The following is a 17,887-nucleotide window of genomic DNA, read 5'->3' as shown; positions in this document are numbered from 1 at the left end:
AGATCCCACATGCCATGGGGCGACTAAACCCTCGAGCCGCAACTACTGAGTCCCTGTGCCACGAGAGAAGCCCGAGCATCACAACCAAAGATCCCCAATGCCACAACTAAGACTGGACACAGCCAAAAATACAATTAACTTTTTTTAAAAAAAGAAACAGGAAACTTAATAAATAAAAGAATGCTTAAGTGAATTTAAAAAATGTTTTTAGCATACTAAAAAGCAAAGTACATATCAGTCATTAAATCCCTTTACTTAATGCCAAGAGTTATAAAACCATTAGAAAAGATAAGTAAGTACAGCAAGAGAGCAAGATATAAGACCAATATGTTGTACAAAAATCCACTGTATTTTTTTACACTTTCCACAATCTGAAAATGAAATTAAGAAAATGATATCACTTATAATAGTATCAAAAAGTATAAAATACTTAAGAATAAATTTAACCAAAAAAGTGCAAGACTTGTATACTGCAAACTAAAAAAAAAAAAAAAATTCAAAATATTATTGAAAGAAATTAAAGAAGACCCAAATAAACAACACCTCATATTCAAGGATTAGAAGACTTAATATTATTAGCATAGTAATACCCTCTAAACTGAATATGGATTCAACACAATTTTTATCAAAATCCCAGCTTTTTTTTTTTTTTTTGCAGAAATAGACAAATTGATCTTAAAATTTATACGTAAATTTAAGGTGCCCAGAATCACCAAAACAATCCTGAAAAAGAATAATAAAGTTGGCAGATTCATAGTTTTTTATTTCAAAGCTTACTACAAAGCAACAATAATCAAGACAGTGTGGTAACAGCAGGACAGATGCACAGATCAATGGAAAAGAATTTAGTTCAAAAATAACACTATGTATCTATGGTCAACCAATTTTCAACAACAGTGTCAAGATAATTCAATGGGGAAAAAAGGATCTTTTCAATAAATGGTGCTACAGCAACAAAATCATGACTTAAAATCCCTACTTCATGGTTTCTCTGGTGGCTCAACAGTAAAGAATCTGCTTGCCAATGCATGAGACACAGGTTTGATCCCTGATCCAGGAAGATCCCACATGCCTCAGAGCAACCAAGCCTGTGTGCCACAACTGTTGAGTCTGTGCTCTAGAGCCAGGGAGCACAAATACTGAGCCCACATGCCACGTACTACTGAAGCCTGAGCACCTAGGGTCTGTACTTCACAAGAGAAGCCACCGCAATGGGAAGCCTGTGCACTGCAATAAAGAGTAACCCCCAATCACTGCAACCAGAAAAAAGCCCGTGCAGCAATGAAGACCCCAACACAGCCAAAAATAAATAAAATCATTTTTTAAAAAATAAAATAAAATCTGGACACAAAAACTTCACACTGGACACAAAAACTAACTCAAAATACACCAAGCACCTAAAAATAAGAACTAAAACTATAAAACTGTTAGAAGAAAACATGGGGATAAACCTATGTAACCTTGGATAAGGCAAAGGTTTCTTAGATATGATCTCAAGAGCACACAAGTCATGTGTTTAAAAAAGATAAAGTCAACTTCATTGTAACTAATAACTTTTGTGCTTCAAAGGATACCATTAAGAAAGTGAAGACAACCTCAAGACTAGCAGAATGAATTTGCAAACCCCATATCTGATAAGGGGCTTGTATCTAAAATGTATAAAGAATCTTCTATCTCATCAATAAAAGAACAAATATCCCACTTAAAAATGGTCAAAGGATCTGAATAGACAGATCCTCAAAGAAGATACAGAAATGGTCAATAAACAAATGAAAAGACATTCAACATCATTAGTCATATGAAAATGCAAATCAAAACTATAGTATCACTTCATACACACTGGTATGAATATAAACAGTCAGTTAATAGTTATGTGCTGGAGACTTCCCTGGTAGTACAGTGGTTAATAATTTGCCTGCCAGGGGACACAAGTTCGATCCCTGCTGGTCCAGGCTGACTCCCCACGCCGTGGAGCAAATCAGCTTGTGTGCCACGACTACTGAGCCTGCGTTCTAGGGCCTGCGAGCTGCAACTACTGAAGCCTTCGCACTCTGGAGCCCGTGCTCTGCACCGAGAGAAGCCACTACAATGAGAAGCCCGCACACCACAACCAGAGAGTGGTCCTGCCTGCTGCAATTAGAGAAAGCCCACATGCAGCAACAGAGACCCCAGCACAGCCAAAAATACACAAACAAAATTAAAAAAAAAAAGTGCTAACAAACATATGAAGAAATCAGACCTCTCACACATGCTGTTGGGAATGTAATATGGTGTACCATGCCTTCCAGTTTGGAAGGCAGTCTGGCGGTTCCTCATAAAGTTAAACACAGTTACCATATGACCCAGCAATTCTACTCTCTAGTATACACCCATGTATGAAAACATACATCCACACAAAAACTTGCACACAAATTTTCATAGCAGCATTATTTAAAACAGGGCAAAAAGTAGAAACAACTAAAATGTCCATCAACTGATAAAGAAATAAACAAAATGTGGTATATCCAACATTATCCATACCCATACAAAGAACGGTATTTGGCAACAAAAAAGAATGAAAAACGAAACATGCAAAAACATGAAAGAAGGCTTCCCAGGTGGTGCTAGTGGTAAAGAACTTGCCTGCTAATGCAAGAGACATAAAGAGACATGGGTTTTGATCCCTGGATTGGGTAGATCCCCTGGAGGAAGGCATGGCAACTCACTCCAGCATTCTTGCCTGGAGAACCCCAGGGACAGTAGCCTGGCAGGCTATAGTCCACTGGGTTGCAAAGAGCTGCACATGACTGAAGTGACTTAGCACACACAATATGACAGAACCTTGAAAATAACATTTAAGTGAAAAAACAATCACAAAATACCACATATTTAATATAAAATGTTCAAAACAGGCAAGTCTATAAACAGAGTAGATTAGTGGTTGCCTAGGACTGAGTATGGGGAGAAGGCAATGGCACCCCACTCCAGTACTCTTGCCTGGCAAATCCCATGGACGGAGGAGCCTGGTAGGCTGCAGTCCATGGGGTCCCTAAGAGTCAGACACGACTGAGTGACTTCACTTTCACTTTCCACTTTCATGCATTGGAGAAGGAAATGGCAACCCACTCCAGTATTCTTGCCTGGAGAATCCCATGGACAGAGAAGCCTGGTAGGCTGCAGTCCGTGGGGTCGCACAGAGTCGGACACGACTGAAGCGACTTGGCGGCGGCAGGACTGAGTATGGAAGGGAGAGTGATAGTGAGTGATGGGTAACAGGCATGAGGTTTCTTTTGAGGGAGACAAAAATGTTTCAGGGCTTCCCCAATGGCTCAGTGGTTAAGAACCTGCCTGTAAAGCAGGAGCCACGGGTTTAGCCCCTGGGTAGGGAAGATCCCCTGGAGGAGGGTATGGTAACCCACTCCAGTATTCTTGCCTGGAGAATCCAAGGGAAAGAGCACCCTGGTGGGCTACAGTCCATAGGGTTGCCAAGAGTAGGACATGACTGAAGTGACTTAGCACACAAAAACATTTTAAAATTAGATCGTGGTGATAGTTGCATGTATCTGTGGATATACTAAAAATCACTGAATTGCACCCTTTATCTGGATGAATTACAAGGTATATAAAATCTATTCAATAAAGCTATTTTTCACAAAAATAAAACCGAAGGCAACAGGAAAACACTGAGGGCAGAGAGGGGATAGGAGATGAGAAAAGTGCTAAAAAAAAAAAAAACTTTGCCTCTTTTAGAATTATCTGATGGCAGTCATATGGTGGGGTCTGAGTTAAGGACAGAACTCACTTGGAAGGCTGGAAACTTTTTCTCAGTTCAGCAGAGGTTAGTCTTATTCATTGTTTCCAGTCTCAGTTCATTCAGTCCTCCATCTCTTCCCTTGGGATGAGAAGAAATGGGTGCCTCTCTATCCCCACATCTAACACATGAGTATAGTACTGTCAAATGTGCATCTTTCTTCAATCTGAGAACATGGAACCTGTAGGTGTCAAATCACTCTCTCTGCATCTACGTCTTGGTTAGAAAGTTCTGATAGTATCTAAGTGAGGAGTGTGCTGGACAGAGAGTTGCTGTTCACCCCCATAAAGAAACAATAGAGGGCAGATTTGTGTAGGATGACAAGGGCTTAGAATTCCTACTCACAGGAATCAGTTCAGTTCAGTTCAGTCGCTCAGTCGTGTCCGACTCTTTACGACCCCATGAATCGCAGCACGCCAGGCCTCCCTGTCCATCACCAACTCTCGGAGTTCACTCAGACTCATGTCCATAGAGTCAGTGATGCCATCCAGCCATCTCATCCTCTGTCGTCCCCTTCTCCTCCTGCCCCCAATCCCTCCCATCATCAGAGTCTTTTCCAATGAGTCAACTCTTCGCATGAGGTGGCCAAAGTACTGGAGTTTCAGCTTTAGCATCATTCCCTCCAAAGAAATCCCAGGGCTGATCTTCAGAATACACTGGTTGGATCTCCTTGCAGTCCAAGGCACTCTCAAGAGTCTTCTCCAACACCACAGTTCAAAAGCATCAATTCTTCGGCGCTCAGCCTTCTTCACAGTCCAACTCTCACATCCGTACATGACCACAGGAAAAACCATAGCCTTGACTAGACAGACTTTGGTTGGCAAAGTAATATCTCTGCTTTTGAATATGCTATCTAGGTTGGTCATAACTTTCCTTCCAAGGAGCAAGCGTCTTTTAATTTCATGGCTGCAATTACCATCTGCAGTGATTTTGGAGCCCAAAAAAATAAAGTCTGACACTGTTTCCCCATCTATTTCCCATGAAGTGATGGGACCAGATGCCATGATCTTCGTTTTCTGAATCTTGAGCTTTAAGCCAACTTTTTCACTCTCCACCTTCACTTTCATCTAGAGGCTTTTGAGTTCCTCTTCACTTTCTGCCGTAAGGGTGGTGTCATCTGCATATCTGAAGTTATTGATATTTCTCCCAGCAATCTTGATTCCAGCTTGTGTTTCTTCCAGTCCAGCGTTTCTCATGATGTACTCTGCATAGAAGTTAAATAAGCAGAGTGACAATACACAGCCTTGACGTACTCCTTTTCCTATTTGGAACCAGTCTGTTGTTCCATGTCCAGTTCTAACTGTTGCTTCCTGACCTGCATACAGGTTTCTCAAGAGGCAGGTCAGGTGGTCTGGTATTCCCATCTCTTTCAGAATTCTCCACAGTTTATTCTGATCCACACAGTCAAAGGCTTTGGCATAGTCAATAAAGCAGAAATAGATGCTTTTCTGGAACTCTCTTGCTTTTTCCATGATCCAGCGGATGTTGGCAATTTGATCTCTGGTTCCTCTGCCTTTTCTAAAACCAGCTTGAACATCAGGAAGTTCACGGTTCACATATTGCTGAAGCCTGGCCTGGAGAATTTTGAGCATTACTTTACTAGCGTGTGAGATGAGTGCAACTGTGCGGTAGTTTGAGCATTCTTTGGCATTGCCTTTCTTTGGGACTGGAATGAAAACTGACCTTTTCCAGTCCCTGATTCATAGGAATCAGGGAGGGACAAATCAGAACTAGAGAAGGAGATAAAGACTGGTGGGAACAGAGGTATCTTGGGTCTTCCAGTATTTGGGTTATCATATTGCTTCCCATCCCATCTGCTATCCACTGCCCCCACTCCCACTAAACACACATACCAAGCACTCCTGTTTTTATTTTGCATGCCAGAGAATTAAATACATGGAATTTGCTGCTTACTATCCCTGAGTTGGGAAGATCCGCTGGAGTAGGAAATGGTAACCTGCTCCAGTATTCTTGCCTGGAAAATTCCACAGACAGAGGAGCCTAGTGGGCTGCAGTCCATGGGGTCACAAAGAGTCGGATATGACTGAGCAGAGCACATCATACAGTCACACTTCCACAAGCCCACAGGAATCAGTAAAAATAAAGCAACTGCTTAGGGAAAGAACATGGGCTAGGATTGTGAAAACACCTATCCACCCAAGGAGAAAGCCTCCACTTTCAAAGAGCTAATAACTAAGAATGTAATGACAAGTAGCTTCTCATGTATTTCTACCATTACCCATGAGTACTCATCCATTTGAAGACTGTCAAGTGATGTAATTATTAGCTGCTAAGAACAAGTTAGACTACTAACAAACTAGATTAACAACTTAGTTCATTACCACATTGGATCAGATTCAAATTTGTACCACAGGCCAAAGGTTCTTTATTGTCAAATCCCTTTGACAATAAAACTTGACATAAAAAACAAAGTACTTTAAACCTTATGACAAAAAAATAGTAAAAAATTTTTAAATATTTGGGAAAATACTGGACTTATTTAATGAATTTGAAGACCACAAACTGTCACTAATAAGACAACTTCCTTCTCTTTTATGTTTTTACCCATGGATAAATTTCTACAACTGTATTATACTAAAAGAGAAAAAAGAGTGCTTACTTTAGATAATAGATTATTCAGTTCATGGGGATGAAGCTTCACCACTTCTCCAAGTTGCTGTGCAGCAGCTTTTCTGGTAACTGGAGTAGTGCCAGTATCCAGCAAGATAAAAAGACGGTCAAGCCTAAAATAATAAAAATGTAATGATTATTCTGAAATGTTTCCTCATATATGTTTGAGTCAATAAATGTACATATTCAACATCTATGAAGAAAGAGCTATGGCAGAGCTGTAGGAGATAAACTAATCTACTCCTAAGGAACTTGCTATGGAGGTGGAGTGAGTGGGTAAGGCAAGTACACAAATAATTAGATTATAGGGTATAATACAGGAATTGTACATGCATATACATGTCAGAAAAGGAGAAAGTGCTCTGAGAAGATGGAATGGAAGCAATAAATACTATATCCCCAACTGTATAATACTAAAAGGGCTTTCTAAAAGAAATGGTGTATGAGTTGGACCTTAATGGTAGCAAAAAAAACTCAATACTGGTGAAAGTGAGGCAGTAAAAGGGAAAAAGGGGAGAAACATCTGGAAGAGGGAATAAGAAACAGCAGTAAGACAAAGGAGGCTATATTTAGAGAAGTGAGTAACACAGTCTGGTTGTAATTCGGGGTACACTTAAGAGAATAGTAGAAGATGTAGCTACAAAAGCAGCTAGACAGACCTATTGTGGAGACCCTTGAATTATAGCTCAGCCATGAAAGACTCCGATCAGGAAAGACATGGGGGCTTCCCTGGTGACTCAGTGGTAAAGAACCTGCTTGCCAATGCAGGAGACAGGGGTTCCATCCCTGATCTGGCAAGACCCCACATGCTGAGGAGAAACGAAGCCCATGAGCCACGACTACTGAGCCTGTGCTTTGGCGCCAGGGAGTTGCAACTGCTGAGTCCACACGCTCCAACTACTGAAGCCCTTGTGCCCTACGGCCCTGGTTCCACAGCAAAAGAAATCACCACAACGAGAAGCCCACGCGCCGCAGCAAGAAGCCTGCACACCACAACTAGAGAGGAGCCCCTGCTCACTCATCCAGAGAAAAGCCCACTCAGAAAGGAAGACCCATCACAGCCAAAAACAAAGAAAATTATTTTTCAAAAAAGAAAGTCATGGGACTGGAGCTATGCTTCAGGAAGGTTAGTCTTGCAGCAGGGTGAAGCATGAAGTAAAAAGAAAACTTTTATGAGAACTTTTAGACCTGAACTACAATCATGGTTACAAGACTAGAAAGAAGTTGGGGAAAATGCTGCAGAATTACCATGGTAATGTCAAGGAAATGAAAAGATTCTAAGACTCTGAATCTTAGAAATGAAGATGTCATTAAAGAAATGGGAAGAACTAGTGGAGGAAATGTTTCTGAGGAAAGATGACAAGTTTATTAATGGCCGGGTCAGGAAAGCTAGGGGAAAGCAAAAAGAACAGTTGGAATAGAGATCTGATGTTCAAAAGAAAGTTAAGATGAAAGGTATACAGATAAATGAGTCATTTGTATAGACGTGACAGAATGGCAAGAAGATCTCTGAGGAAACAGTTTGTAAAAGACAAACACCATTATGGGCCAGAGCCACAGCACCACGATTCAAATCTCAGCTCTGACATTTATCCAATAGATACGTTGCAATAAAATCACAATGTCTTACACCTGGAATAAGTGGGGGGAAATGGAAAACTGTGTCACTTTGTTTCTGGGATACAGGAAAATCCTAAGATTTAAAACAGAGAAAGAAACCAGTAATTACTACCAGCTGTCCATGTGTCATATAGGTCTAGCCCTTCCACCACAGTATTAATCAGGTTCAATGAAGCAAATGGATACCACAGGGAAAGAAAGGAAGGCAGTCTCATATACAGAATAAATGGGTATTCATACAAGATGAAGGATGAAAAGGGGCAAGGTGATATTGTGCCCCAATCCTATATGAGGGGAGATTTCGAGAACAAACCTTTAAATCTCATCTAATGAGGAAGAGAAAGCAAGCAAGGTCCCAAAGTTAAGCATGAATATTAATAAACTGCAAAGAGGCTCATCTTTTACATCTGGGATTATTTTTCTTTTACAAAGAGCTAAAAAATTAGAAAGCAACGCTCTAAAATCCCTTTATAACAAAATATAGGGGTCACATGAAATAAGCAGGTTTTTTTCTTCTTTTGGAGGGGGTTGTTGCTGTTTAGTCATTGAGTCCGACTCTTCTAACCCTATGAACCGTACAACTGCTGGGTTCCTCTGTCCATGCAATTTTCCAGAAAGAATTCTGGAGTGGTCTTTTCCTTCTCCAGGGGATCGTCCCAACGCAGGTATTGAACTCACATCTTTTCCTGCATTGGCAGGCAGATTCTCTACCAATGAGCCACTTGGGAAGCTCTCTGGAGGGGGCAGTATTTATCAAACTAGCCAGTCACTAATAAACACAAAATCATTGTAACTAGTAAAAAAATATATATAAAGATACACACACACACACACACACATATATATATATACACAACTGGGCTTCCCTTGTGGCTCAGCTGGTAAAGAATCCGCCTGCAATGCAGAAGGCCCGAGTTCAATCCCTGGGTTGGGAAGATCCCCTGGAGAAGGGAAAGGCACTCCAATATTTTGGCCTGGAGAATTCCATGGAGTGTACAGTCCATGAGGTAACAAAGAGTCAGACATGACTGAGCAACTTTCACATACATGCAACCAAAATAGGTCTTTTTCAGTCAAGAAGGCTAAGGGTACCATGAAAACTTTTCAACTGACTCAAAATAAAACACTAAGAGGCAAGGTTCAGATTTTACAGTTAAGGGTATTACGGAGGCCATATTGTAAACAAAATATGAGGTAATTAAAGCCAGTGACATAAAGAAAAAAGTAATACAACACAATTTTTGCTTCCTATATACTGAATGACACACAGAGTGATTATAAAGAAATTAATTCCGAAAAAAACACTGCATAGACACACCCCACCTTCTGACGTAATATTTCTCCTTATCCATCCAAGGCTGCCTAAATACTTGCCTTCACCCATTTACTCTTCAGGCTTTGCAACAGGATTTGGTGAAGGATGACTCAGAAATAATGAGGCAGAAGGGAGGAAAAAATCTTCTGACAGTGGTTTTCATAAAATTCTAACACTAAGTCAGATCCCAAATCCTTTTCCCATAAAACTACCTCCTTCATACATCCCATACATAACTCTAGAATGCTCTTTGATGTATTTTCATCTTTATAACTGATTGTGATGTTAAAGCTACTGAAACTGTCTCTGAAACTTCACAACAAATATATGCCTATTGCCAGGACTGATTTTGAATGCCTCTGCTCAATGAAAAGAAATGTTCAAAAAGAAAATTTAATATCTATGAACAATTTTCTATCAAGGCAAATAAATATTCATTTTAAATCTATATTCTATGCCAAGCAAAATTATCAAAAAATTAAATGTTTTATTATAAAAATTATGTCTTAAGTCATATTTATGCAACAACGGACTTATATCTGTATACGATGCATGTATTCTTTATAATAATATAAACTGCATGTGTACAGTTTACATAAATCCAGGACCTTCCTACAGGAAAAGTTGCAAAATGGTAGAACTAGACTGGAAGTTAGGAGATCTTTAAAAGTATTACTTTTGTCACTTGTTAGAAGGCTTAGAGAAGAAACCCACTTAACTTCACTTAACCTCTTATTTTACAGAGTAAAACTAGATTTAGTCATATTTCATAGCCTCACATCACTGCAACTGTTTATAGTTTTTTTCCCCTTATATACCATGTTTGTCATATCTTTGATTGCAAAGTTCCTTAGACTGCACCTCTGGATAGATTTCAACTACTGAATCAGCCAAAAAGTTCATTTGAGTTTTTCTGTATCATCTTACAGAAAAACTGAAACTTTTTAACCAGCCCAATACTTCATAACTCCTTTTCAGTGATGGAGTTCCGCTTTTGTGATGAAAAGCAAAAGCTGGCTGCAAAATGAATACTCTAAGGAAGTGACAATACTAACCTATTTGTAAGTCTATGTATAAATAGTTAAATTGAGTTTTCCAAGTCCCCCCCCACAATCATTTCCACTTTCCTCAAGTCCCAATTGCCATTACCTATTCCTTAAAAATGAATGGACTGAGTAGATCCCTAGGTTATTAGAATACAAACTATCTCATCTCACTTATTACCTTTAAGGGTCTTTATACTCATCCTTTCAATTTCAGATGAAGAGACAGTCCTTGTTTTTCTTCAAGACTTGCATAATGTCTCACCATTTTCTTGATACCATCTCCTTCTACCCTCATTCAATTATCCTTTCTCGAATATCTTACATCACTGCCTTGTTAATCTACTCCCTTCTGTCTTCAAATATACAGAAGTCCATCTTTAATAAGATAAACCGCTTGACCTCCATCTTCTAGAACACTCTTTCTGCTGCCAAGCATCTTGAACAAGTGTTTAAAATCACTTCTTTTATCTTCTCACCACATATATTTTAATCCCTATAAATCAAGTTTCTATCCTTCTCTGCTACTGAAATAGCACACCTGAAGGTCACCAAGGAACTTCTAAGCTCTAAAACCAATGGCTTTGTTTTTTGTAAATCCAATTTTCATGATTCTTCTGTGACATCTGATTTCAGTACTACCCCGCTCATAAAATACTTTCCTTCCTAAGTTTTCAAAACATTCTATTACCCTGTTCTTTTCTGATCTCTTAATTCTTTCCATCGTTTCCCTATTCTTAACACTCTTAATAAGAACATTCTCCCAAATTCAATCCCTGGCTGTCCATCTCTCATGAGTTTCTCCTATAGGAAACTGTAATTTGTTTAAACTATAACACAGAACAAATAATCCCCGAATCTAGCCCATGTGGGAGCTCAAGTGCAAACTCTCAACTGCCTGATGAGCAAAACTCCATACTAATAAGATCTCAATGCTAAGTTTACTTCCTAGAACACCCTGTGATCAAATTATTACCTTATTCTAAAACTTTCAATGGCTCACCCTTACCTACCAGGTAGTAATCAAAAACAAGAAAGTATCTCCCAAACAAAGGCCATTTTGGTTTCCACAATTTTGTCTACTGTTTCTTCTACTTGGAATGTCTTCTCTTGGTCCAATTCTTCAGCTCATTCCCACCCATTCAGACTCAGTTCAAGTTCTTTACTTTCTTGACACCATCTCATGGACTACTACACAATTACATCCTCTTCTAAAATCCACAGGGATTCTCATTTTGGTATTTATTATGCATTTTTGTGTCTTTACATTAATTTGTCACATGTTGTCTTATGCTTATTAGGCTTCACCTTCTTCAATGATTCTTTTTGTCCCCCACAATATTGTGCAAAGTGTCTCTGCACAGAATTCAAATATTTGTTGAGTACCTGGTATTTACTGTAATTAAAATCATAGATAAAGAAAAATCCAAGTTTCTTGGGGACAGGTTGAAGCACCATTTTTAAACAAAGAGAGTACTATATATTTTTTTGCTTCCTTTGAGAAATATCCTTAATCTGTCATAGCTATACTACACAAAAACAAGTTATAAAAATAACAGAAGTGATGCTAAAGCAATGTTTCAGTAAGTAAAAAGATGAGTACAGCAGTACTTTAGCAATCTGAACATTAGGCAGTTATGGCTGCTGCAAAGAGCAAGCTGAAAACGACTGGGCAGTAGGCACTGTATTCCTTCAGTAATTTCTACCCTTCCTAAACCTTCCTTGAGTCCTCTGCGGACACATACTCCTGCCCAAAGACCTTCTACTCCTCTAACTTAATGCTGAATTTGCCTCACAATCCCACAGTTCCTTCTGCCTCTCCTTTCTTCAAAGCCTTATACCCCAACACCATGTCATGTCACCTCCGCTCCCTCACCAGTCAACTGCCCTGAGGGCAGATCAGCTCATCCTCGCATCCAATTCCAGACCTGTCTATTCTCACCTCTCCCACCTTGTGATAGTCAGATTTGACTCCCTGAATAGAAGAATGGGGACACTAGAATACTTCTTTGGTGCTCCTGACTCAAAGCCCCTTTTGGACTTTTTCATTCTTCTCTCCAGGATAACAGATTAGATGCCACACAAAAGGAACAACAAAGGGATAAGCAGACCGGGATCTCACAAGAGGGCAATGTGACCTATTACACCAGGATAGCAAACTATGAGGCAAGCAGGGTAAGCACGGGTCAGGACACAAAGGAAAAGACTGGTTTAATGAACAGGTAGGGGAGAGGGAAAGGGTATGAGACAGAGCCAGTATTATGCTGGAGGGCAGACAGGACCCTTGATGAAGGAGAGGTCTGAAGGAAGCCAGGTGATCAAAAGAAAAAGAAAGTTAAAAGAAGGGCTGACTGAGGGAACACAGTACTTACCACAATACTTCTTTTGGCTAAAGCTTATGTAGCATAACAGCTAACAGTAAAAAATGCTACTCTTCATTCTTCAAAGGATAGACAAATGGAGGAAAAAGAGGTAATAGATGTCAAGCTGAACAGAAGATACCAGAGACTGTAGAAGAATAAATTAAATAAAACATGGTGCAATTACATTTGACAGTATCCACTGATGACATTAAAAAACAACAATCATGGCATCTGGTCCCATCATTTCATGGCAAATAGATGGGGAAACAATGGAAACAGTGACACATTTATTTTCTTGGGCTCCAAAATCACTGCAGATGGCAACTGCAGCCATGAAGTTAAAAGACGCTTGCTCCTTGGAAGAAAATCTATGACAAACCTAGACAGTGTATTAAAAAGCAGAGACATCATTTTGAAACAAAAGTCTGTATAGTCAAAGCTATGGTTTTTCCAGTAGTTATGTATGGATGTGAGAGTTAGACCCTAAAGAAGGTTGAGCATCAAAGAATTGATAATTCTGAATTGTAGTGTTGGAGAAGACTCTTGAGAGTCCCTTGGACTGCAAGATCAAACCAGTCAATCCTAAAGGAAATCAGTCCTGAATATTCATTGGAAGGACTGATGTTGAAGCTGAAGCTCCAATACTTTGGCCACCTGATGCAAAGAGCCAACTCATTAGAAAACACCCTGATGCTGAGAAAGATTGAAGGCAGGAGGAGAAGGGGACGAAAGAGGACACGATGGTTGGATGGCATCACCGACGCAATGGACATAAGTTTGAGCAAGCTCAGGGAGATGGTGAAGGACAGGGAAGCCTGGCATGGTGCAGTCCATGGGGTCACAAAGAATCGGACAAGACTGAGCAACTGAACAACAACAATTGGTTATGAATCTATTGATGATGATAATCTGGCCCATTTTCAATTGGATTTTAATTCAGAGAAATAACTATAAAAGACATGATCCATGTTTATTTTATAAACCTGTGATTTCAGAAAACTGCTCTAAAGACTGCCTAGAGGGAAGAGGGAATGAGAAGATAGGTGTGTGGGATTAAGAGACACAAACTACTATATATAAAACAAATAAGCAACAAGGATGCACTGTACTGCACAGGGAAAGACAGCCATTATTTTATTGTAACTTTAAATGATATATATAAAATATTGAATTGCTATGTTATATCCTTGAAACTAATACAATATTGAAAATTAATTATGCTGCTGCTGCTAAGTCGCTTCAGTCGTGTCCGACTCTGTGTGACCCCATAGACGGCAGCCCATCAGGCTCCACCATCCCTGGGATTCTCCAGGCAAGAACACTGGAGTGGGTTGCCATTTCCTTCTCCAATGCATGAAAGTGAAAAGTGAAAGTGAAGTTGCTCAGTCGTGTCCAACTCCTAGCGACCCCATGGACTGCAGTCCAAGAGGCTCCTCTGTCCACGGGATTTTCCAGGCAAGAGTCCTGGAGTGGGGTGCCATTGCCTTCTCCGAAAATTAATTATACTTCAAATTAAAACACAAAATGTGGTTTAAAAAAACTGGCTGTTAGGAAAGTACATGGAGTTTGTAGAGGTTATGCTGGCAACTATAATTTAACTTCTCTTCAGATGTTTGTATTATCATAATTCAAAAAGAATATAAAAAGAAATAATATGCATGCTGAACTATAAAAATGTCCTAGACTACTACTTCAACACCAATAAACAAATATATATTGCATTTCCGCTATTTGAGGATGGAAAAAGAAAGTGTTTAAAATATAACATTTGCAATCTATTTCCAATCTCAGTATTCTCTGAATAAATTTAATCACTCTAAAAAAATTATGGAAGGTCAACTGAGACAATACTTCAGAGATGGCTTTGTAATTATAACTAAAAGGGAATGATCAGTCAAGTTTGTCCAATTTGTCACGCATTTTTTACATTTACTATGTGAGGCTTTTCTTTTCTGTGTTACTTAGGGAATAAGAACATAAATATCTGGTATCAACACTGTGCTTAGTTCTACATAACATCATTAAGCAAGGAAGTTATGATCAAAAGAAATGTCTTTTAAGAAATTGCCTAGACTGATGTTTTAAAATGTATGCCTTCAAGTTCCTACTGTGGGTTACTTGAAACTATGTTAATGCTAGAAGAAAGTAGATTAATTTGAAGTGCCACAAAGAACACTGAGAACAGACATGAAGATGTGAAACAACACCAAAGCCAGATGCCAGGGCAGGTGTGTGTCATTTACATTCCCCCACCCACCCACCCCCAGAACAGGAACTCCATGAGAATGGGAAATCCATTTTTATTCTCTGCTGTATCTCCAGCACCTGGAACATAGAAAGCACTCTGTAAATACTTATTAAATGAGTGCTGAAAAGGACAGCCAAGGTGCATTATTTCCTTCAGGACACTTTTTTTCCCCTAACCTCTGCCTCTTGTATGACTTTATCTTAAATATAAAAATCTAGATTTTTCAGGGGGAAAAATAATGTTTAGTGGATTAAAACTTCATTTGAAAGTGCATATTTTAAAATGGTTAAAATGGTGAATTATTAGGTGGATACTACTTTGAGAAACAGACTAAAGAAACAGGGAGGAATTTAACCAAAGGGATTAAAATGGATACACTTATATAATGCCTCCTCTACCTTTCCTAGCTTTTGGTCCCCATTTTTAAAGTACAAAATATTCAATATATTACAATTTACAACAGTGTCTTCTGTCAATCTTATAATGAATAGAAATTAGTAATAATGGAGGAATAGGCCTAACAAACAAACAACACCTGTGCTCTCCCACAGGTAAGATCATATTAGCGTTTTCTCTGTCAAGAGCAAGGACCCCCCACATCAAGAAACTTCCCTTTACTGTGCAGAATAGGTCACTGAAACAATGTTTCTCTGAAGCATCAGCAGTGTTGACAAACAATTAACACAACAGAGCAAAGTTCTGCTCACATGTAGCAATTTGTTTCTTCCGTAAGAGGGTATGTTCAGAATCTTTTCTGAACACAGCATCATTTTTAAACTCCAAAGATGTGCGTCACAGACTTAAGGTATGGCTTCTAAAACAGTCAAGTCATAACTTTTAGACATGACCTTTATAGCAGAGATCACTGATGGAAAATTCTCTAAATTATATTTTTACATTCTCTGTATATGATCAAGGAAAAACTAAATTCATAATAGCTAATCGATGCATAACAACAACCAACCGTGGTATAAACAGGCAAAGGTATCAAAAACAATCTTTTAAAAAATTAAGCCGTGGAACCCAACATAGTTACAGATTCACCCACCACCTTCTGTAATGAACATAACTTTTAACAATCCCTCTAACATTACCTTTACTGTTGGTGGCTCAACTTCAATTAGTGACAGATGATACAGGGACAGAGGCTTACAGAACAACACAGTATTCAAATATTTAATAATTATGATTTAAACTGCTTGCAAACAACACTGAAAGCCTGTAATACATACTAATTTGTTGGGGTTTTTTTTTTGCTGAGATTGATGTTATGAGAGCAAGTCAAGTAGCTAGTGAGTGAGTTTGGCTGACTTTCCAGCATTCACTTATTAAGGGCAACATTGTTCTTTCACATGTGTATACTCTTTTACTAGAGGTCTAAAAGAGTCATACATTTTCAGTAGTAGTTCACTGCATTTTATGGGAGAACTTCAAATGCTATCATTGTATTTGCAATTTTAGAGTCACAAAGATTTGTAGGGTTTTTTGAGGGGTGGGGTAGGTGTTTGTGGCAAGATTTAACTCACCCATAGGGGATCAAGAGTTGACCATACATTTTACCATTTGCTACATGCTTATAATTCAAAGTACTACATTAAAACTAAGCCTTTATAAAGGCTAAGTGTGGGACTTCCCTGGTGGTCCAGCAGTTATGAATCTGACTGCCAATACTGAGGACACGAGTTCCATCTTGGGTCTGGGAAGATTCCAGATGTCTTGGAGCCATCTAAGCACATGGGCCGCAACAAGAGAAGCCACTGCAGTAAGAAGCCTGCACACCACAACTAGAGAAAGGCTGCTTGCAGCAACGAAGATCCAATGCAGCCGAAAATAAAATGAATAATAATTTTTAAAAAACTAAGTGAAGTCTAAAAATTTTGATTACAGAAAATGCAGTTACATTATATCCAATTTGCATTATAAAAGACCATGCTATCACAGAATTGTACTAGACTATAAATTTATAAAACTAGTTCTGACGATATTTATTGTTTTTTAAATTATAATTCTGGTCAATATTCAAAACTATAATGAAAGTTTTTCTCTCTTAGGGAAACCTGTAAAACTCAGAAGCACTTCCTGAAAAACACCAGAAATACTCTACAAAAGTTACAGAAAAATCATGACAGGAATTAAACAAGAAAACAATCACCCATTTTTTAAAAAGTGTATTGAGCACCTATGAGAAAAGGCACTCTCCTGGGGAAAGAAGGAGTAAAGACATTCACTTCTCTCACAGAGCTGATGTTAACTCAAGCAAGAAAGCGAACAATTAAACAATCACAAAGTATGATAAATATGACTGGCAAGACAATATCTCACCAGCTGAGATGAGGTAATACCAGAGAAGGCTTCCCAAACAAAGTGACACATGTATAGGCTTAGGGTTTAGATCTAAAAACTAAGGTTGGGTAGGAGGAGAATGTAGGAATTAATGTTCCAGAGATTAAGGTAGGAATTAATGTTTTATAGACTAGGAGGTGAAAAAGAACAAAGATTCAGAATGAAGAGGGGGAGAGAGAGAGACTCAAACAACTTGACAAGATGAAGCTTAAAATGGTAAAGCAGGAACCAGATCACAAATGATCTGGTAAGATGTGTTTGTTACAAAATTTGTCCTTTATCTTAAGGCAACAGAAAACTAAATGGTTAAACAGGGAGAAAAAAAAAAGGCTACATTAAAATTAACATTAGCAAAGAAGCAAAGAATAAATTAGAAAGAGATACCAATGGAGGCAGGAAGAGCAGAATGGCTGCTGTGACAGGTGTCTTGGATTAGAGATGATGGTGGTATGGAGTAGGACTGTGATAAATGGCGTGGGAAGAAAAGATTGGCCAGAGAAAGATTAGAAATGTAGAACTGACAAGATTGGATCT

The 17,887-nt window shown here is 38.8% G+C and overlaps 1 protein-coding gene across 5 annotated transcripts in view; it reads right to left on the bottom strand.

Annotated features, from left to right (window-relative positions):
* The window catches only part of BTAF1 (B-TFIID TATA-box binding protein associated factor 1), an 88,008-nt gene that overhangs the window by 67,797 nt on the left and 2,324 nt on the right, over nt 1-17,887 (bottom strand). For 4 of the 5 annotated variants that reach the window (XR_015155635.1, XR_015155636.1, XM_086378556.1 and 1 more), the window contains exon 2: nt 6,411-6,534. The exons of the other annotated variant lie outside the window; for it this stretch is intronic. Coding sequence is in view for 2 of the 4 variants with exons in the window: in XM_086378556.1 (XP_086234682.1) it covers nt 6,411-6,534 (124 nt within the window). In the remaining 2 variants the exon portion in view is untranslated. The remainder of the gene's footprint in view (nt 1-6,410; nt 6,535-17,887) is intronic. 5 annotated transcript variants of the gene reach the window in all.

This window comes from Bos grunniens, chromosome 26, assembly GCF_055505025.1.
Source record: "Bos grunniens cultivar Pamir isolate PY7600 chromosome 26, Bosgru_T2T1.0, whole genome shotgun sequence".
NCBI lineage: Eukaryota > Metazoa > Chordata > Mammalia > Artiodactyla > Bovidae > Bos > Bos grunniens.
This window is presented reverse-complemented; position numbering and strand designations above follow the sequence as displayed.